A 23,697-nucleotide genomic window follows, 5' to 3' on the forward strand; every position below is an offset into this window, starting at 1 on the left:
GGAAACATACAAGTCATATCTAAGTTCAGTCCTGAGGGACCAGGACAAGATAATTAAGTTATCCGAACCTCAGTGTTAAGAATCTGGAGCTAAGATCACTGTATAAGGCCATTATGAAGATTTAATGAGGTATATGAAAGCATTCTGTAAAGTGCTATGCAGATATTAGCTAATAAATTATATTGTAGTCTTTTATATGCAGATTAATTCAATGCTCTCTATTGATATTTTATGCTTTTTTTTTAACTTACAATTGTGAAATAATTTAAGACTTACATTGCAAAAATACAAAATTCCAATATATCCTCTATTCAGATTCCCAAAATATGCCATATGTAATCACGGTCTAATTTTAAGTATTAAAAAGATAACACTGATATATTATCTACACAGTGTTATGCAACTACATACTGTAGCCAAACTTTCTAATTATCCACTAATGTTCGCTTTGTCACCCAGTATCCAATTGAAGATCACAGGCTGCACTTAGTTTTCATATCATCTTGGTTTCCTTCAACTGGCGCAGTTCCTCAGTCTTGGTTTTACATGATCTTTACAAAATTTTGGAGACTGTCAGTCACTTATTGTGAATATCCTTCAATTTGGGTATATCTGATGTTTACTCTATGTACTAACACAATACAGTCTTTTTAAAAACTCCCACAGATAGACCACTTATGGCACAGTCATGGTGGCTAATAATCAACCTGTCACAGTTGCTGCCATTAGAGATCACTGGATACATGTACCGGATCCAGAATTCAAGTTGTGATGAACAGTGAGTAAGGAAACTGTTGGTATGCTTCTAGGATTCGATGACTTTGTCATTATGATCCTGGAAGATGTCACTGAATTTGAAATCACACCCAAAGGAGGAAGGGTTGCTAAACAGATTTTTGCTAAGTGGAAATAATATAACAACGTTGGTACCCAGAGAAGGGCCTGAAGCATGAGTGGATTTTCTTAACTTATGCTAGATTCTGTTTTGTCTTTTAATGGCAACAAAATAGAATTTCCAAAAATTTTTTAATATTTAGATTCTATTAAGCTAAGTCTCCCATTAAAGGGAAATGCTTTGAAGATGTGTGCCAATTTTTTTAAGTTAATTGTGATTATTTTGGAAAAAGAAAAGGGTTTGCTTTTTGAAGACTTTAAAAAAAGGCCATTTGTAGTTTAAAAAAAATTCCCACAAATACCAAATATTGTAGCCTTCCTTCCCAAATTAGTGACTGCCATAAAATGTTAATTTAACTTCTGTAGAAATGGTCAACCATTTGTGAAATGGAAAAACACAAAGGAAACTAGAAGCTTATTTATCATGACTAAATTATTTCTGTATTATAATTGTGATGTCAAGCTGGGACCTTTCCAAAAAAGAGGCTAAAATATCCATCATATCATACCAAAGTTTATTGATTACATCAAACAAAAATTTCTGTAATGAAAAAGGCAAGTTGCATTCATAAAAGATGGCATTCACATTCATTTTAGAAAGCAAAAACATAGATGTAAAAAATTGTGTAAGTGGAAAATGTAATATTGCAGGTCCATTTTGCAAGCTGAAAAATGATTAATATTTGCATAAAATCTGCACATTTATATACCGTATGTTATTAAAAAATTCCATCACTAAATTATTAGGGATTTTGCAAATTTAGGGTAACATTTATATTGCTGCTGGTGTATATGTTGTAGATAAGGAATGAATGTTTTCATTTTAATAGGTAACATCATCAAACAATGGACAACAGTTGTGAAAATAACAAGGACATTTTGATAGCTCAGAATTATTCAAATTATGGGTATTTGATCCTACTCTAACATTTTTCTCCTTTGTCACAAAACAGCGTGGTTGGACTGTAGTGTTAGGAATACTGGACAACTTATATAAAGTTAGTCCATATACTAATTCCATGCTGGCCATTTTTTTAGCTCATTAATAAAATATCTTTCAAAAACAAAAGCTAGGTCCTCTTTAAGAATCTAGGCCATGATATTATACATCATGGCCTTATTAAATTTGAGCTGAGTGTACAGTATCACATGGAGGTGAGGCATGACTTGACATTCCCCTTACTCCTCTCATCCAACTTTATTCCTGGCTGCAAGGAATTTTATACACAACCAGTTATATTTCTACTACCCTGGATACTCTGAATATGTCAACTTTCCAATGGTTCTGCATTAAATAAACCTTTACTGTTGCTCTCTGTCTGTATTCACAGTCCCTATGGTTCTTAAGTAAAACAATAATAACAATACAGGAACAACACCTTTAAGAACGAGAACAAGAACCAAACTCACAAGCTTTCCTGGGTTAGACTTTTTTAGCTCTTTGGGATAGGCAAAGAATATAAAGACTGTTTTCCGTAGATCACCTTAAATACAGGTTACCAGAACACAGCATACTTAAGTAAGCTGTGAATGATATCTTAACAAAATACTCAAAAAATAACACTGATGGATGAGAACAAATGAAATAATGAAGGGAGAATAATGATGGAATAGTCTCTGATAACTGAAATTATGTACTTTCTACAATATAAGAAAAATTACACCTAAACATTAACACAAAACATATACAGAACAATCAAATGTGCCATATGGACTATATAAATATATTGGTACAGACTGAATCCAATACTTTTCCAAAACCAAATACAATATAAATACTGGTAACAGTATAGGCGTACCAGAAAGACAAACAAAAAAAAGGAAAATGATATGAATATGTTTTAAAGACTATTTTAATGTAGCAGTCAAATATGATCATTTGTGTCCAAAAAGTGTGTTTAATTTTGACAATGAAAAGACATTTCACATTTATTTTTATATTTTAAGTGAACTCGTTAGGAGGCTAAAATCTCCTTTTAGTCCAGCAGGTTGAGGACTATACCAAGGTCTCATGGTTTATAGTTAGACCAGGACCCTGGTCAAGTTAGCTACTAGAAACAACATTCATATTCACAGAGTCATGGCTCCTATACAGGCTGAACCACTGTCATGGGATGGATCTCGACCCTTCCCAAATTGACAAAAAAAAGTGCTTTATATATGCATAAATGCAACCTCTTTAAAATAAAAACTGTTAATAGTTTAAAATCAGCTATATTTATTTTTTCTCCATATAAAATTATAAAAGGCTAATGTTCAGAATGGCCTTTATTTTTGCATAACTATGGTTTTGCCCACCTTACTTCAGATTCCTGTAAAACTGACATCGGAAAAATCTGCTTATATCTTATTTTCAGGGGCTATTAAGTGATTGAAATGTTGTATGCTTTATTTTCAAGTCTAGTAGCCTTACATCCATAAGTGGAGTTTAATTCAGAGGGAAAAAACAAAATAAACCATTTTTTCTGTTCCCACAATAATATCCAGAGTTAACACTTTCCACATACATGTTCAAGGTATTTTCTGGCAAGCATGTTATGCCAAGATACAATTAGCATGTGGGTTAACAGAAAAGATGAATTAACTATTCTATCTGATGCATCAATACCATTTAGTTCTTTATTTTCAAGTATTCCTTTGTATGTTTGAAAAAACAATAATTTAAGATGATCATTCAGCAGGAGCAAGAAATGTGATCCAAACAGACTATGTTTTCTGCCAGGCAAAAAAAGTAATACTGTATTAGCAAAATCTATTCATTCCCGTTACATGACTTCTACTTAATACTATTGTAAGTTAAATCCATTCACAAAGTCAATGGGTTAAAAGAACACCCATTTGGTAGTTATAGTATTCTATCTAAAGGCAGAAATCTAAGTAGTCTTGCTTTCAACTTTCATGTGATTCTTAACTTATAGCTCTGGTCATAAGGGCTACTTACAATAATGGTAAATGCTTAACAGAGTCATTTGGTATTTTAATGGATATTTAATCTGAACCCTAGACATAAGAGAGTGGTTTAGTTTGTTGCATATGGAGTATCCTGAGATGATAACTTTTTGTAGTTGTTTCTTCACGCTTTCTCTTTTAGCTGTAACCACTGTCAATATGCTTGTAGGACAATAACATAGGCAGCTCAAGATTCGGATTCTGAAAAATTTAAAATATACAGAGTTAAAAGGTTTATTTTAATAAATGTGTGAAACCATCTGTTAAACATGTTTAAAAATAAATCAAGTAGTAAATTTTGTTGAGAGTAAAGCAACTGTCTTAACAAAATGCCAAGTTTTATTCACATGCAAGGGGGATAAAAAGTGACACAATAACCAGATTTTAATTCTTTCCTCATTTGTCAGCTGAATAGATTCAGGCTTGCTTTTTTGCTTTTGGACTACTCCAGGGTTCTCCTAATACTTTTTACCACTGAGCTTATCTACCACCACAGAGATTTTTAGTCCTCTATAATCCCTTTGAAGCTCCATGAGAACAGGGATGTTTTATTTATCTTTCTATCTAGAGCACCTAGTACTGTGTCTAGATCATCAGCAGATGTTCAGGAAATGTTGAATGAAAATGAATGGGTTACTTTTTTGGGGTGTGCATTAATTCTGACAGAGAGTCTGATGATATATTCAATTTTGGAAGATTATTTTGAAAATATTCTTCCTTTACTGAAAGAAGCACTTTTTCTCCTATACTATTTAAGTTGTTTTTCTTTTTGATAAGTCAATTGACTCTTGTTTTTCTTTGAATCATCTTTTGGAGGAAGAACCATAGAAATTTCCCTAAAAATTTTTGCAGATTCTTGTCTGTCCTCTCAACATCATCAAATATTATGATCAGGGTAGGATATGAAAGACAAACTGATCATCAAATGATTCAGATATGTTGAGAAATGGAAGTTATATATCAAGTGAGGGAGTCTAACTCTGACTCTCCACTCTTAAACTCAACTTTTTGAACCTGAACAGCGGAAGGCCTTAAAGACTGCTATTTTCTTCCCATTCTCAAATACCTTCATTGTCAAGGTTGGACCATAAGCCCATTAAAATACCTTCTATTTCTATTTATGTGCCAAATTCTCAACAACCACTCTCTAGGTCTTTAGATAGCTCTGCAGGGTCATGATGACCTGAGACAAAATAAATTTGCCAGTCACACACAATGCGTGGAAGGAATCAGGTGGGTCCTATAGCAACCAAGGAACAAACTCAGTGGCTAAACTAACTCTTGGAAGAAGTAACTACACTAAAAATAAAGTCATTGATTTTAAAAATATTCCTTAGTTCCATGTCAGACATTGTAAGAGTTAAGGTCCTGGAGAGGCCAAAAGCATTAGCAGTCTGTTACACAGTACCGACTCCCAAACTACAGACCAAGCTAAAGAAAGCAATCCAGGGGGATACAAAATTAACCAAAAACAGCTAAAATGCAACACATAGCTTAGGACAGGCAATCTGGGATAAAAGGGTCAAAAACTTTGAAGGTTACTGTGAAGTAGATGGATATTACCAATGGAAAATATACTCAGGTAAGTTGTTCAAAAGCAGCTGAAAAGAACCCAACTGCATCAAAAAGAGTCTGCTTGCAAAATAACACTTAAGTTGCAGGAATGAGGAGCCACAAGAGATAGAACTAAAGGACTCAATCCATTAGTTTAATTTTTTTTTTTTTTGACAGGCAGAGTGGACAGTGAGAGAGAGAGAGAGACAGAGACAAAGGTCTTCCTTTGCCGTTGGTTCACCCTCCAATGGCCGCCGCGGCCGGCACGCTGCGGCCGGCGCACCGCGCTGATCCGATGGCAGGAGCCAGGAGCCAGGTGCTTTTCCTGGTCTCCCTTGGGGTGCAGGGCCCAAGCACCTGGGCCATCCTCCACTGCACTCCCTGGCCACAGCAGAGAGCTGGCCTGGAAGAGGGGCAACCGGGACAGAATCCGGCGCCCCAACCGGGACTAGAACCCGGTGTGCCGGCGCCACTAGGCGGAGGATTAGCCTAGTGAGCCGCGGCGCTGGCCTCCATTAGTTTAATTTTAATTCCATGCTGGAAGGAGAGTGAATTGATAGCTGATGAGAAAATGGGCCTGTAAGGTAGAGTCAAATTGTTAGCTTCAAAGTGAACTGACCCAAAATTTTATTAATGATGATGGTTAATTTTTTATGTGTTCATGAAAGACAGCCCTTCTAAAAGCTACAAGAGTGGTTTTCAAGCTGACAATCTTGTAATCCTTGTTCATGGATTACTCTGAATTTTCATGGATGGATAAATGACCTTTAGAGGTCTGGGGTGTCAAAGGCTACTGTAGCGGAAAATACAGAATGTACAGAAAAGGGTCATTCTGAGTCCAAGCATTCATCTCATGGCATATCAATTCTGTCCAAATATTTTTGGGGTAAATGAAACAGTACATTAGAAGATAAATGTACTCAAATTGGAAACACTAATTATAAAGCTTTTTAAAAAATCATTAGGCATGCATCCCCCTGAATGGCTAGGAAAGATTTTACCTCTGAAGTTGAGCCATTTAGCTTGAATAAAACTTGACATTAAAAAGTTATGATTAGACTGGTTTATTAATATGTATTTGGGGACCACACATTTACAAGGACATTAAGTGTATACCTGCAAACACACAGACACAGCACATGAAGGTACAGACACATTTAATTATTTTCACAAAATTCCCAGAAGAACATGCAACGCTAAACTGACTTGATATTATACAGATGCAATTTTGGAATATTTATTTTCAATTTTCCAAAGGATCTTTATAAATTAAAGTTATACTTCCTGATCAGTATCAATAAGTATTTTCACATGATGGCACTACCATGACAACTTGCCCCTTACAGATTTAAATTATCATTCAACTCTGAAAAATACCTAAACTTTTATTTGGGGGCTTAGCAAATTTTAAAGGTATATTTCCCCATATTCCAAGTAATGCATCTTTATATTTTTGCAAGAATAGTATAAAGTTCACCACACCAACAGCAGAGAAAATTTAGAGAGTGATATTTTCATTTTCTTTATAATGCTGTTAATCTGTTTCCTTAAAGCCAGCCCACTTGTTTAACACTAGGTACCTGTTACAATATATTAGATTCGTCTGAGAATGTTCGTAAAAGAAGAGGTCTGACTGAAGGTCTGGCGGATAATGAGTCAGATGCCCTTCTACAGCTCAGATTTCTCTGTAATAGTGAGGCAAAGATACTTAAAGCGTTTGAAGACTGGTTAACCTACCTGGTGATAAAAAATGTAGAAGAAAAATCATTTCCTATAGACTTCTCTTCTGGCCAAAAGTACAAATGGTTACACTACATAGCAAATGCATAACATTCAAATGAATACATTTAAAGGCCTAAGAAAGTCTGCAATTCCAATTGTTTTCACAGAAGTAAATTGACAGTAGTAGCAAACTTGAGTTTTTGAAATGGCACTGGTAGGTTATATGGTAAAATGAGTCAGTATGGTTTGATTAGTGAACCTTACCATCCTTTTGGTGAACACCTCTGAGAGTTGTGCTGGTGCTGCGAGTGTATCAAATAAAGGTAAATATGTGTAAAACATTCCTGACCTGGAAAACAGACTAGTTCTAACATGCCATGGCTACTACTGCATACCTTGAATCAATGAGACCACAGACTTATAGTTCAAGCTTTTGAAGATTACTTCCTCTCCAGTATGACAATTTGAAAGGTGAACAAATGATTCAAATAAAATGACAAAATACTTTAAGAATTAATAAAAGATATAAAGATGAGTGATGAGAAGTATTTTTCATAAAGAATCAGAAAATGGTGTCAGGCAAATGAGAATGCAAGCATGTTGGTACATTAAGAAAGGAAATCACCTTATTCACTCCAAGAGAAACTGTGATTGCTGGAAGTTTGAGAAAGCATGAAGATAGTAGATGTTCCTGAGGAAGGGAGGCGTTTCGTTACCTTGTTCACAATTGCACAAAAGGTGGAAAATTGCAGTAGAAAAGAGAGAAATGCAGAAACCAAAAAAAAAAGAGTAAATATTCTCTCAAATCTAAGACATTTAAAAAGAAACCTTGAGAATTTGCAGTAGAAACGACATGTTAGTTTTGAAGACATTACTTCCTAGAGTTCAGAATAGTCTATCATATGTGCCAACTACTATTTCTCTGTAAAAATTTAAAATGATTTTGAAAATGGGAATGTACATACTTTTTAATAAAATATTTTAATAAATTTTAAAATATGCTTCTTATTAAAGTCAGGATTATCTCTAACCATTAATTCACTAATCTACAGTTCTTCAAAACTCACTGGTCATAGAGCTATGTCCAGGGTCCATTAATAACCATCAGTCTATCAATTGCACAGATACACTATAAAAGGACTGACTGCTCTTTGGCAGTTGCAGGTAAAAAGTCTAATCAAACCTAACGTGATGGGGAAACATTTGGAGACACCACAGTCTCATTTGTCTCTGGAACAATGCTTACCTTCCTTTGTTCTAACATAATCTGATTAGTTTTCCTCTTCCCTACAAAGACCTCTATCAAAAGGTAGGCAAATTTTTTCCTTTAAAATACCCAGACGACATCAAAAATGATAAAGTTTAATTAGAACATCTAAGAGGCTATTTCCCACTCTCCACCCCCTGCCCTTATTCTGTGCCTGAAATTATAAGTTTACAGATTTGGTTTTGGCATTGTCCAATCAAAACAGAAGTTGAATTGTCAATTTTGGAGATAAGTTGAACAACTCTGCTAATCAAAATTACCCATATTATATACTCAGTGACTAATAAAATTATGCTTAGAGAAAGAAACCAACTAAAAACATATATGTATCCAAAAGAGGGTAATAAACAACTTTTAAAGATAAATATTTCAATTTATTCATATGTTTTGATATAACTATATTTTCTTATTCATATTAGACCTTAAATGAAGAAAACTGGTGACATATTGGTAACATGCAAATTACCAAGTGGATAAAAGCTAGAGAAACAAATACTTAGTTTCTGAGAAAAAATTTTTAATTGCTGCTATCTCTATTTTGTGGCAATAAGGTTAACATGACATCAAGTCCCCCACCCATATGTTTAATGTATAAGTCACCTTCCTCCTCAGCACAGTAGGCAGTGTGTCAGTTTCAAAATGTACAAATCTATCTATGTAAGACTGCAACTTGTAAGCAAATTTGAGTGTGATAAAAAACTTCTACCTAACCATCAGAGATAAAAGTGTTTATAAAAAGCAGATATCTTCAGGGTTAATAGATTAGGTGTTAAAATTACTTTGTAAAGGAAAACAAAGGGAAAATGAAAGTACAGAAAGCAATATAATGCCCAAAAAGAGTATATAAAGCAATAAAATTGACAGAACTAGCAATTGGTGGGGGACTAGTGAAGAGGATTGGAGATAATGAGCTAAAATAGTATGAAATTTTTACATTCCTTTGCAGTCATCCAGATAGCTTTGACATCAGCTCAATTAGTAGTATGTCAAAGAGGCCAATGAATAAAGGCCCATCCCAATGGCCACGACATTAGGATTTGACTTTACTTTTGTCTAATCCAATTCACAGGGCAATTGCCCTCTCAACTCATGGTTGTATATGACACTGTTAAGTACCACAATGGTAATTATTATTATTATTACATTATTATAATGTTAAATTGTATCCTTCAAAATTTCCAAAGTGTTTCCCCTGAGAATTTTTCTCTGACAGCTGACAGTCTTCCTTTCCTTGTCTTCCCTTCTGAAAGAGCTCTCAAAACAATGGGATATTTCTTCCTATTTCTGCAGACATCCCATGCTAGGCATGGCCATTTTACTGGGTCCATTCTTATTAGTCTTTCCATGACTAGCAGACAAAGGTAAGGCACCCTTTCAATCATAGTGGTTTACATGAAAAAACTTTACATAAGGATATTTGGAAAAGTCCTCCATTTGAAATGTAGAGAGGTATTTATTACTTGACTGGAAGGGCCAAGTATATCTCATTGATCTACAGAGCACCAATGGCTGTGCTGAGAAGGAACACAGCTTTTTGAAATACTCCAAATTCTGAACTTGAAACCTCCTTTGAAATGTTATCCTGCTGTACCACTGTTCAGTGTGCCAGGACAGTCTCATACATTGTTAGCAGCATGTCAATGCACAGCTTCATCACTTTATAAAATAAAGAAAAGCACTACGGTCTTTAATAAAGGTTAATAAATTAATCTGATTGCTGAAAATTTAGCTGAGGGAAAAGGGGCTTAACTACAACCTTGACTGAATAACCAAGGGAATCTATTTTTTAAGATAGCGGTATTCTTCATAATAATTATGCCAAAATGCCAAATATGTGGTAGAGGCCACCAAACTAGCCTCTTTACTAGAGGTTTCAGGAGGTAATGACTTGGATCTTCAAATAGCTTAGTTGTGGACATCAAGCCATATCACTAATTCTATTTTCTATTTCATACATGCTTACAGTAGCATTCTGTATGAATATCCTTTGGAACCTAATTAGAGTGAGGCCTCCTTGTGAGCTGGAGCCAAATCTGATTCTTCCCCGAATTACTAACACCTAGGATAGAAGCTGGCTCATAGTGGGCCCTCAAGCAATGCACACTGAATTAGATGGAATTCAGCATAAGGCTGCTTCTATAATTGTTAAATACAAATGGCTTAGCTTTTTTTCTCAAGTGCTACAGAGAAATTTTCAATGCCCAATGTTAAGTCTCTTTCTCAAAACAGTTGCTAAGACCTATGTGCCTACCTGTCACAGGCATTGTGGGTGTGTACAGTGTTCCAAGATGCCTACTGGTTGAAGTCATTGAGATCTTCTACTCTAGATAAGGCCCCACACATTACCCCATTATGGAGCCTGTCAGGATATGAGGCAGACCCAGTGTAAAAAATATTGTTTCCCTTTAAAGTGAGGCCAATATCATAGCAAGGAATATTGAACAAAGTAGGAAGTCACCCAGAATGTTAGACTATTGGTCACTAAGCATACAGATTAACATATTGGGGCCAGTGTTGCGGTACAGAGGGTTAAGCTGCCACTTAGAATGGCAGCATCCCATATGAGTACTGGTTCAAGTCTTAGCTGTTCCACTTCTGATCCAGTCCCCTGCTAAAGCACCTGGGAAACCAGTGTAGGATGATCCAAGTGCTTGGACCCTTGCCATACGTGTAGGGAATGGACTCGGAGGGAGTTCCAGATTCCTGGTTTTGGTCTCAATTAGCCTTGGCGGCTGTGGCCATTTGGGGGCATGAACCAGCAGATGGAAGCTCACTCTTGCACGCTCCCTGTGTGTGTGTCCTATTCTGTAGTTCTGTCTTTCCAATAAAATAAGTAAATCTTTAAAAAAGACTAACGTATTTGGGGGAAGTCAGGCATTCATTGTTCTTTAATAGCAGTTGACCTCTGCCTCTGTGATATGTCCAAATGGGGCCCTATGTAAGAGGATATAACTTATAAGAGTATCTGTGGCTGCCTTGGTTCAGTTGGCCTTTATGCATTCATATACACCACTTTGTATAAATTAAGAGGCAGCCCCGCAGAGTGCCCACAATAGTTTGCCTCATTTGCAACTCTCAAAATCCCATAGTCTGAAAAACCATTTAGCCTTTCAGACATTGGATGTAAAGAGAGATGTTCATCAGTAGGTGGTTCAATAAATGTTTACTGATTCAATGATGGTAAGAATAAATGAATGAATGAATGAATGAATGAAAATGACATGTAAATTTTCCTGGTTGTTCTAGCACATCAGCCTGCCAAACTATAGTACAGACAGTAAATTCCTCCTACCATAGATATAACTCAAGACAAATTTCATGCTGAACCACTGACAACATTCAATGCTGCTAAGAAAAAAGGGTTGCAACCCCCAAACTCCATATTTATACTTTCAACAGAAGTTTGGAATCTGTGGTTTTCAAGGAAAGAAAATGTTCTAAGTTTTTTCCGTGACTGCCTGGTAGTATTCCTCCACTCAATGGCCTATGCAAAAATCATTTTCAGCCGATGTCTAATTTTTTAAATAAAGGTGGACTAAGGAAGAAGATGACATATTTAAAGATTTTGGTTTCTGAAATGTTGGTGTCATCTTTAGAGCATGAAGCTAGGTATAGGCCATTATTTACTATGCGCTCCATTATCAAAATTAAGAAAAAACATTTGGGAGTACCCCACAGTATACTACCAAAGAGGAGAATGGAAGAGCAACTCAGAGATCCTCCCCAGACAAATTCTATATTACGAAAAGGCATCAAGCCATTTCGTACTATAGCATTTTCTATTTGGCTTTATATAAATTGCCTTTTGAGCTACTCCTGGAGGAACCTTTTGTATCAATATGTTTTACTCCTGTACAACAGATACTAAGGTATAATCAGGTAATTAAATGCTGCTTTTCTATCCTAAAATTAAGAAAATCCAGCTGGGAGGAGTTAGTCAAAGGCTAGAAGGATTAAAGGGTAAAATAACACAGTCTTAGCAAGCCTAACATTATTGGGTCCAGTTCCAGCCCTTAAGGCATGTGGAAGTACTGGAATTCAGGAGAATTCTGACTACATAACTATATGCTGGATTGGTCTTATACTTCAAGAACCAAAGTAGCTTACAGCCGGCACCATGGCTCACTAGGCTAATCCTCTGCTTGTGGCGCTGGTACCCTGGGTTCTAGTCCCGGTTGGGGCGCCAGATTCTGTACCGGTTACTCCTCTTCCAGCCCAGCTCTCTGCTGTGGCCCAGGAAGGCAGTCGAAGATGGCCCAAGTGCTTGGGCCCTGCATCTGCATGGGAGACCAGCAGGAAGCACCTGGCTCCTGGCTTCAGATCGGCACGGCGCGCCAGCCGTAGTGGCCATTTGGGGAGTGAACCAACGGAAAGAAGACCTTCTCTCTGTCTCTCTCTTACTGTCTAACTCTGCCTGTCAAAGGAAGGAAAAAAAAAAAAAGAACCAAAGTAGCTTATGCCGCTGGCAGTTGTGTTGCTTTTGGGAGTGACTTATGACATGAAGCTTCTATTTCATAGTTATAATCACTGAATATTTTCTTGATCTAATCACGTCAGGCCCCCATGTCTGCATAACATCAATCACTGGATTCTATCAATTCAATACATAAAACTCCCATCAACTTATACCAGTTTTGTGGCTAAAGTTGTTGGCAAATTTGATAAAATAAGTCAGGTAGTCATAGATTAGGCAATTTCTTGAAAATTCAGCCTTGCAGGGGCTACAAAGATCTAGTTGGCATCAATGTAACAGAAAGTGTTCTGGTTAGCCAAATGAGGTAGTGTTAGCAGTAAAATGACATATTTAATTAAACCACTGGTCAAAATCTTCCAGAAGTTTCACTTTCCAGGCTAATCTACCCCTTTCACTTTTCAAGGGATTTTAAGATGCATTCAAAAGATATCAGAGAATGCAACAGAGGGAAACATTTGATTTCCAGAGGGAATTCATGATTTGGTAAAAATAAAGCAATCTAGGTTTTTTTATATGTATGTTCAGAGGGTTAGGATGTAGAAACTACATCCAGGGAATTCTCTTTGGTTCAAATATACTGCTGGACAGACAGGGCTAGAAGCAACACAGAGATTAAGCAGCACTATAATTAAAGAAAGGGGAATGGTTTGAAAAAGGCAAATTGAGATTATCAACAGAAAAAAAATCTGCAGACAGCCCACAGGGAAATTTCTAAGGTTAAAGCTGAAATGTTGGTGTGGAAATTCCTGGTGTAAAAATTCTAGGCTAAATACAAAAATAAATTCATTTTTTTCCTTTTATAATTCCATATGGAGCACATGTGGTACTCCATATGGATTGCTAAAGATCACATAGAACACTTTTAAGGAATCTACTTACCACCTGCATTGGATAACGAAGTTTTTACTATACTTTTTAGGCAGAAGAGGAAATTAAGTGATGAACCTGTAAGGAGGGGTTTAACATGCTGTAACTAATGCAATTCTCTAAATATAGTTTTTAGTTCACGGCAGATACTGAAGCCCCTTCCAAAAATTAGATTATAATATAAAGTTAGTTCTTACCCTAGCAGTTCTTCTTTTTACATTCTTTAATACTATCAGGAGAATCTCAGGAAAAAGACTGATAAATATTAGAAGAATTATGGCCAACCATGTGGATACAGAAGACAGCATTTGAGCAAATACGAAATACATTCTCTGTTGTTTGAGAAAAGGCCTGGAGTGGAAAGAAAATACACAATGGAAAAACAAATCAGTTTGAGTTGTGTGAAACAGGAATTTAATTGAAACTATCTTTTGTAGTTAAAAAAATCTTCCTTACAGTAATTAAAATAATCTTGTCTAGAATGTGCCAAAAGTAGTAAACAAATTTCATTTAACAAATGTTTGGAAAGAAATGAAATGATAATCAAAGGGGAGAAAATAAAATGCATCTGACTTGAAAACAATCAGGCAATCAACTCTAAAGCTGCCAACTGGTGAATATTTGTATGCATTAGAAAATGCCAGAGTTTCAAAGGTATTCAAGAGAAACGATGACTAATTTTTATCCTACTAAGCATTTAATTCCCTCAGCTGTTTTATTAATATGAGGATGGATTTTTATTCCACATTCAAAAAGCTAAAAGACATTTTTATAATATTCCCCTCTTAAACTCTACAGAAATACTGCAAAAATGGATTGTAGAGCTTTTCATTTCATTACAATTACTATTGTAATTCACAAGTATATACTGGGTAATGTGTGTGTGTGTCAAAAAGGTTGATAGACTGCAGAATACTGCTAATAGAACATTAATCCTTGGAATCCAGAAGTCCAGTAAGACCCACTCATTCTGAAGTTAGACTTAAATATAAGTTGTCCACTGTAATCAGTCACCATTTAGAAGTGCACAGCCAGTTTCCCTTCCCATCTGAGCTGAACCTCAGAAAGCCTTATTAGCTAAGCTAATTTACTGCTATTCTAAACTGACAGGAAGTGGCCACTCTGGTTTCACATAAGTCTATTCTAGGATTAAGATTCTAGATAGGTAACTAGCCAGTCCCATTTATTAGATCATGCATACCGGTCTTTCATTTGAAAATCAGTGTTTGTGCAGCCTAATGTAACATTCAAATTTGTGAGGCCTAGATACGAGGACTAGATTGTGGAATAAAAGTGAGAAAAACATTGAAGTGGAAAAGCTCATGAGGCCTACAATAAACAGAATTTCTAGGAAAAGCATGCCATACATAAAAGACTTTTGTAGAGCTCTTCCTCTTTATAACTCTTTAAAGTATTCTTGAATAATTTCACAGGTAGTTAACTGAGCTATATAACAAGGATCCAACAGAAAACTGGCAGGTGATTAAAGAGTGTTCCTGTGCACCATACATAAAATATCATGTGATTAATACTTCTAGAATTTATTTTTACCTTGATGGCATCTGTGAAATTTTGTAGGAAGACAGTGAAAAACAAAAACTGTTATTCCTTAATTGGGTTTGAGCTCAGAAATCATTCTCACTGCCCACCCCAAAAGAGGGGGTGTGTCTCAATGCCTCATGGTAAAACATGCTCAGAGACATTATTTGCAACTAGCATTAAGCTGAAGTTTCACATAATTTCTAGTCACATTTTGCTGGATACTTGGTAAGTTTATATTCATGTAGTAGCTCACTTCATATAGCTTTACATAAGAACAGTATATCAGGCAACAAAGTAGAAGAAAGATTTATTAACAAAGTAGTCCCCTCAGACTGTTGAAAGACTCCAAATAGGTGCCCCAAAACTGTATAGTGTACTAAGCCCTAAACAGATGACTGTAGCTTTTTTGTATACAGACACAGAGTTTAATTTACAAATTGGGCAGTATAAGAGATGAACATTAACTGATAATAAAATAGAACAATGATAATAATGTAATGTATAAAGTTTCAAGCATCACTATTCTTGTGGTTTGGGGCCATTATTAAGTAAAAAAGGGTTACTTTAACAGAAAGCCCAGTGATGTTGCAACACTTGATCTGGTAACAGAGACAGCTATGAAGTACCTAGTAGGCAGGTATTATATACAGCATAGCTATGCTAGACAAAGGGATGAGTCCACATCCAGGGCAGATTGGAGTAGGATTTCATCACATTACTCAGAACATTACTCAATTTAAAACTTCTGAATTCTTTTATTTCTGAAATTTTCCATGTAACATTTTTGGACCATGGTTGACTAGAATTAATTGAAACCACGGAAAGTGAAACTGTGGGTAAGAGAGGAAACTACTGTATTTTTCAGTATTACTAATGAATAGAAACAGGTGTGACAATGTTCTAATCATTTAAAGACTTGATCTTAATTAACAAGGAATAAGTCTGTGGAAAGGGTTAGAAAGTAGTTTATTAGAAACATTTTATTCTTGTGGGAATTTGGCATTAGTTAAGATGTTCATTACACAGATTCACAGACAGAATTGCAGTATTCTAAGTGAAAATATAATTCTGTATTGCATTTGGTTAATCAACTTTGACTTATTGTACATTATTAAAGAAAACAAACTTCCTTCAGCTTCATTGCTCTCAATCATTACCTATAGAAGTACCAAATATATGCTGTAATTATACTTTTTGGAGGTGGTATGTCCTTAAGTGATTGGATTTATGAAAAAATTAAGGGTATTACTAAAAAGCTTTACAAAACAGTAAAAGTTTCTTCTAATTAAGCCCCAAGGGAAAATAAGCATGGTCTCATATCTCTGTGGTAAAATGTGTTGTATATAAGATTTTATTCAAAGCAATGAACATATGTACTTCTGGAATGTTACCCCATGGATTACTTCTACATGATCTCTGCTGCTGGCATCCTTGTCAGAGGAAGCCACTGATAAATGAAAATTTAGAAATTTAAAAAGCAAAACATAGGACCTGGGGAGTAAGGAAAGAAGATGTATATCTAACTTGTTTTCATTGCTTACAATTCCCCCAATCACAGCTTATGTGTTCTTTACTGAACTATAATCTTGAAGCAGTGTACAGTCATTCATTTCTGTATACCACAGAGTACCAAGCATAAAATCAATTCTGAATAAACACCTACTGCATAAAGGTGTACCAAACAAATTTTAAGGTTATTATATAGAGCCTCCCCCCAAAACAGCGAGAAGGTGATTTCAAGATAAACTCCTTTGAACATTGAGTGGTGTATATCTTGTACCTGAGCATACCTATAGTGAGCCAAATGACAAGTTATAGAGTCAGCCTTTAGTATCCTCAAGTTCTGGATCCATGGATTCAACCAATTAAATAGAAAACATTTGAAAAAAATTCATCTGTACAGAACATTCAGGAGTTCTTGTCAATATTCCTTAATACAGTATGAAAACTATTCAAACATCATTTATAATGTATTAGGTACTACATGAAATTCAGAGATGATTTAAAGCATACAGGAAGATGTGTGAGAGTTATATCAAATAGTATGCCACTTTACAAAAGGGACTTGAGCATCCTCAGATATTGGTATCCTTAGGGGTCCTGGAACCAAGCCCTGTGGATACCAAAGGACAACTGCAAGTATACAGAGAGAATTGAGTCCAAATGGATAAAATGAAACTATTGGCCAGAATATAAGTATAAGAAATTTCAGAGAAAGAGTATTTCCACTGGAAATTACATTGGAAGGTAATGATAGAAATTAGCTTCACTTCATGGAGACATATTTACACACCTTCAAATTGAAAGATTTAACAGACTACCAAAGGGAGGTCTTTTGAATAACTGTTGTGGTTTATAACCTTAAATTTGAAATCTTACCTGAAATTATCAGTCTTATTGGCAACAACATTTGGTTCATTAATATGAAAGACCTACCTTCTTACATAACCAAAACTTTAAAAGTATGAGGAATGTTTACATATACAATGTACATATATATACATCCATTTGTTATTTACATATTTCTCACACAAGTATAGCTGCTTACCAAATAATTCCTCCCCAGAAGAATGAGAAAAATACATAAAAGGCTAAAGAACCCCAAATCACAAAGTGATTTATCCATGTCCAGAATCGAGTATCCAAGGCAAGCTGAAAATACACAACACAAGAGATTTCATGATGGATTAAAAATTACACCAAGTAAAATGCTATAGTCTCTGATAACTTGCATACAATATGATAGCTATGGCAGGAACTAACTTGGCTCAGGAATCTAGAAGTAGAACTAAAATAGAAACAAAATTCAGACTTTTCAAAGAGCTAGGGTAAGAATGCTGAGCTCTGCCCTATGGCCTCTAAACTCTAGAGTACAAGCATGCAGATATTGTCAAACCAAGTAGTTAGGAGTTATGGAGGCTGCAGATGCTTTAATACTGAGAGATAGGTAAGGCATAAAGTAATGGTAACATCCAGGAGCCTGGGGCCCCACGTCCTCAGGTAGTGGCACCCAGGAAAATGATGGCCAAGTTGGTGTAGGCAGGTATGCTGAAAAGAAGTAAGAGAAGGAAGTGGTAGTTAGCAAGGGTAGAAAAACTATACAAAAGAGTCATGAAAGCCCAAACACAAGACAGGAGTCACTAAATGTAAAGGCAACTAGCTTTGTACATCTAACATCATGTAGTAATGGTCACAGGTCTGAACATGCAACGTGCCTTTCCAATCACAGAACTTGTCTTTTTTTTATTTATTTATTTTTTATTTTTTGACAGGCAGAGTGGACAGTGAGAGAGAGAGACAGAGAGAAAGGTCTTCCTTTGCCGTTGGTTCACCCTCCAATGGCCGCCGCGGCCGGCGCGCTGCGGCCGGCGCACCGCGCTGATCCGATGGCAGGAGCCAGGAGCCAGGTGCTTTTCCTGGTCTCCCATGGGGTGCAGGGCCCAAGCACCTGGGCCATCCTCCACTGCACTCCCTGGCCACAGCAGAGGGCTGGCCTGGAAGAGGGGCAACCGGGACAGAATCCGGTGCCCCGACCGGGACTAGAACCCGGTGTGCCGGCTCCGCTAGGCGGAGGATTAGCCTACTGAGCCGCGGCGCCGGCCCACAGAACTTGTCTTTATTCCATTAACTTAAGAAAATGTTCAGTCGCCTTAAATTTTTTAAAAAAATATCATTTATTTGAAATGGAAAGTTACACATAAAGAGAGAGAGAGAGGCAGACAGACAGAGAGAGAAAGAGATCTTCCATCCATTGGTTCACTCCCCAAATGGCCAAGACAGTTGGGGCTGGATCTAGATGAAGCCAGGTCTCCCACATTGGGAGGCAGGGTCCCAAGTACTTGGGCCATCTTCTCCTGCTTTCCCAGGCACATTAGTAGGGAGCTGTATCAGAAGTGGAGCATCCAGGACTCTAACTGGTGCTCATATGGGATGTGGGTGTCATAGGAGTGGTTTAACCTACTTCACTGCAATGCCAGCCCTTGTTGCCTTAGATTTTGATCTTTTCATGTTTCCTCCAGAATTTAACATGTTTTCAGATTGTAGGACCAGGGGTTTCAAAAGTGATATAAAAATAAATTATAGTCTGCTCTGCTTGCTTAAAACTGCTAGGTCACTTGGGCTAATATCCAGAGCATTTACTGGTGTCTTGGTTTTGTTAATTACAGTGATATCATAGCCCGCAGTTTTCTGTTACAGTTTCTCATTCATAAACAGGATGTTGATAACATTGTTAATGCAGATTCATCTTCAATTCATACCTTCCAGGTGGCTATGGAAAATGTCACAATAAAACTAATTCAAAGAAGAGGATACACATGAAATATGTTAAAATGAGGCTGATTCTTATTATGAAGGAGTCATATGCAAAGCTGAAGGGGGAAAAGAGGCAAAGGAGGTTTCCATTTCAAATCATGAGTTTGTAAAAAATTAATAGTAACAATTAGCATTTATTCTAATGGGTGTACTCTATGTGCCAGACACCATTCAAAATGTTTTATATGTATTTATTAAATGACTTTCTACAAAAATTCTAGTGCCACTTTTACATATTTTATAGAAAAGCAAACTGAGGCACAGAGAAGTGAAGTCACTTGCCAAAGGACATTGTGTTATTAAGTGGATAAACTAAGATGAATTGTAACATGTCCCTTTAAAGTCCTAAATATTGTTGAAACAGTAGATGAGTAATGGAAACACATGTAAGCTCTATTTGATATGAAAAATGATCTAGGAACAAATATTTAAAAGGAAAAATGATTAGAGAAGTTCTTTGACAATTATACTTCCTGGTTCTGGTTCTTGCCATTGTGTATGTTGGAATTCATGTAAAGATACTCATACATGGATCTCATGTGTGGTGCTTTTTTTATAATGATGAAAATAATTTGATTATGCTTTCAACTACAAGAGAGACCCATATTATGGGACTCAAGGGTAACATTTCACGAGGCTTCACAGAATTATTTAATGGTTACACGTCAATGACATTGATTTTCTCAAAATTATCCCTCTTGTGTGTTGCTTGTTATATAGCCTTAGGCACTTCATCAGGAAGATGGGTAAATTTCAGTGATGAATGCATTTTATGAAGCTTCATTACTACCAAGTTCTTTTACACATGAATGTGGCTCATGGATACTTATTTAGCTGTGTCAAGCACACAAATTACTTTCGAGCCTTGAGTTCTTAAAAATATATAATTTTTAAAAAGATGCAAGTACTTAAGATGGAAACACACAATCATACACACATACTCTTTCAAAGCCTATTTATATGTCACTTATCATAAAGATTAAAAAGACCAGATTTACAGAACAAATATGGTGTTTGAATTTAAAAATAAATTAGAACAGACACTAAAATAATGGCTAACAAATAGTTTACAAATGCCAAAATCCCTAGCATCACATATATTTTAGTAAGCATTCAGACAAAGGCTTGAATAACAAACAGTAACAAAAATAAAGATTAGGAGACAAAAACGATGCATTAGGATAAGAGCAGAAAGTATTACCAAAATGGTGTTAAGTACATTTGAATAAATAAAAATCTAACCTTCAGGGTTACAGTGAATACTAAGACTGTAAAAACAATGGTTCCAAAAGTCCAGTTTCCATACACCTGAAAAACATTTAACAATTACATGTATCATGAAAACATGAACCTGCTTAAAAAAACATAACAAACTGAGTTTAATCCTGCATGTAATTGCCAAAGATTTTTGTATGAATTGTTTAGGGTAAAAGCTGGTGAATAAACTAGGTCATGATGATGGATTTTCCTGTAACCCTAAATTTTCATGATCAGGTACACCATACCTATGGTTGGTAGGGTTTATTTCCATTACTTTATTTAGCATTGAACTGGGAACTCACTGGTATGATAAAGGCAGGGGGAAAAATCCTATTCTACTAATAATAATATTCATTAACATAAGTCATGTGATGATGACTCATGTCTCTTAAGAGTAGGGTATGGACTTTCCCTTTAACTAGAATTCTCAGATAAGTAATTATTTTCAGACAAAAAGACTCATTTTTTTAAACAAGTCCAACTTTTTGGTTGTAAATACCACAGCTGTCAGCATGTGCAGTTCAAAGAAAAGCAGATACCATGTATAAATCCAAAGGGTGGCAATGAATGGCACATATGCTTACCAAACGCTGTCAAGATCTGAATGCACAGCATTAAAACAGAAAATGAGATGTAAACGGTTTTCAAAAAATAAAAACAAAAAAATTAAGATTAATAGAAGCAAAAAAAAATTTAATTAAATCATACATGAGTGTCTAGTTGCTGCTAGCAGTGCCTACATTTAGAGTAGTTTTAGCAAACATTTAGAAGGATGGTGACATGTACAGTAAAACCTTATTAATTTGGACTTTATGAACTCAAAACAGATAATGAACTGGACAGAGGTTAGGTTGGTGTCTCTCATGTGCCACCTGGAAAGTTTGCTGAACAAATGAATCACATCAATAGGACTGCAGTAGAGTATCCACCTATACTAGAGCAAAGTCTTTAAAAGCAGTACCCAAATATATATGATTTATGTGTCAAATAAAAACAAAATAGAAAGTGAAAAATCATAGAATGGGTCATAAAACTGAAGGGACTTGAGAAATCATAAAACTGAACTCCTTCTTACAATGATGGGACTTTCCCAAGAACTCGAAGGATTTAGCAGGACACTCTCTGACAAGTGCTATATGTGTAAACTCTAAAGAAGACCTGAATTTTCCTACAAATTATTTTGTAATTAATAATTTTTATGAATTCATCTTAAAGTTGATTTCTTAGTCCAAATTAGAGAGGTTTTTACTGTAGTAATTAATTTGAAAGTATCATTGAAATTCCCTGCTTCTATCAATTCTGTAACATGTTGGCTGTCTAGATTTCAGATGTAGGCGTTATACTTAGCAAATTCTTTTTGAACCTTAGCTTTGCTTCATGTTATGATCGTAAAGAATGAATGACCATAAAAGAGGAATTCCAGAAATGGCAAACAAACAGTGAAAGCAGCATGCAAGGCATGTATTCAGCTTCCCATTGTGTGGCTGCAGGAAAAAGACCTCACCTGTCTCCCATCAGTAATTCTCTTCTAGAGTATAGCCAAGGCCAGAGCATCCTAATGCAACTGTTGATTGAAACAGTCCTTGCTAGGAAGACTGGCAGGCCCAGTATACCTTTTCTGAAGAATGCTATGCTTCTATGTGGAAGGGAAGGAGGGAGGGAAAAGAATTCCCTCTCTTCATCCATTGGTCAAATACTTCAAAGATAATGCAGCTACCCTCTTCAACTCCAAGCATGTCAGGCCACTAGGAATAAGAATTGAGTTGGGCCAAACTTTGCTTTAAAAGAGAAGGTTTTCTCATATCAAAATGTAGTGGTCCAAAGTCTGAAATCTTAAGACCTCTACTAAAATTTACAGCCAAGTTAAACTTCCAGAGGGTTTGCACAGCAGCTCTATAGTCACTCACATAGGGATTTCTTATTTCAACACCTTTAAAGAAGCTATGAGAAATAAATAATACTGTACCTTAAGAAAATGGTTTAAAAAGTGCTTACAGCAAGACTATATGTAAGACAGATCCAATGCCTATGGGAAAAAAATAACCCATGCTTATAACACCAAAAGATGTAATGGCATTTTTTTTTACCTTTCCATTTTCTTCCAGGGATGCAGTCTGAAAAAGAAAGTAAGTCCCAAAGAAGAACACCATCCCTTCAAAGGCAGCCAGAAATGTCCAATATAGGAAGGGGCCCAACTGTAGCATGGCATTACCAGTAATTTTCCTATTGAGAAATGGGGGAAATAAAAAACAGGGCAATGAACCTCTGGAGGGTGTTCATTTAAAGATACAGAGAAATACCAGGGTGGGCATGGGGTCTGACCCCATTACAATGAAGGGGGCTACCCTGATGGACTGAAAACTTTTGGTAAAGGACCAGACATAGCCAAAGGTTCATATTCACACAATCACCTCCTAGCTTAAAGTAAACTGTAAAATGCTTTTACAATTAAATTTTTTCAGAAAATATACATTATTGTGAACTGTAGTCACACTAATGTGCTATGCAATACCAGGGATGTATTCCTTCTACATGTGTTTTGTAACCACTATCCAACCTTCCTCTATGTCCTCTTCATAAAGCAATGACAAGGAGAGAGCAATGTTAATTAACCTAATTTGTTCAGTATATATCATAAACATTTATTGAAATATCACACTATACCTCATAAATATTACAGTTATTAAAGAGTTAATAAAAAATGCTTGTAAAATTCTGGCCACTGATAATAACATCATCAGTAATAACTAGCTCCTATTTATATGCCAGAATATGGATGAAAAGTTTTATATACATTATTTTCATCCACATAAAGACTACATTGAGAGAGAGAGAGAGAGAGAGAGAGAGAGAG

At 35.9% G+C, this 23,697-nt stretch overlaps 1 protein-coding gene across 20 annotated transcripts in view; it reads right to left on the reverse strand.

The window, feature by feature from the left end:
• Nucleotides 1-1,388: 1,388 nt before the first annotated feature.
• The window catches only part of ATP11C (ATPase phospholipid transporting 11C (ATP11C blood group)), a 207,067-nt gene continuing 184,758 nt past the window's right edge, over nucleotides 1,389-23,697 (reverse strand). For 9 of the 20 annotated variants that reach the window (XM_089323865.1, XM_051831579.3, XM_089323864.1 and 6 more), the window contains exons 26-31: nucleotides 22,931-23,066; nucleotides 20,826-20,891; nucleotides 17,818-17,921; nucleotides 13,925-14,078; nucleotides 6,978-7,082; nucleotides 1,389-4,044 (exon numbers count right to left, since the gene is read on the reverse strand). In XM_089323865.1, coding sequence (XP_089179991.1) covers nucleotides 6,981-7,082; nucleotides 13,925-14,078; nucleotides 17,818-17,921; nucleotides 20,826-20,891; nucleotides 22,931-23,066 — 562 coding nt within the window. In that variant the 3' untranslated portion in view covers nucleotides 1,389-4,044; nucleotides 6,978-6,980. Of the gene's footprint in view, nucleotides 4,045-6,977; nucleotides 7,135-7,744; nucleotides 7,836-13,739; nucleotides 13,806-13,924; nucleotides 14,079-17,817; nucleotides 17,922-18,087; nucleotides 18,318-20,825; nucleotides 20,892-22,930; nucleotides 23,067-23,697 lie in introns of those variants that run through there. The other 11 variants (XM_089323871.1, XM_089323870.1, XM_089323872.1 and 8 more) reach the window with 7 other exon arrangements.

This window comes from Oryctolagus cuniculus, chromosome X (assembly GCF_051225735.1).
Source record: "Oryctolagus cuniculus isolate XC-2025 breed Fujian yellow rabbit chromosome X, ASM5122573v1, whole genome shotgun sequence".
Lineage (NCBI taxonomy): Eukaryota > Metazoa > Chordata > Mammalia > Lagomorpha > Leporidae > Oryctolagus > Oryctolagus cuniculus.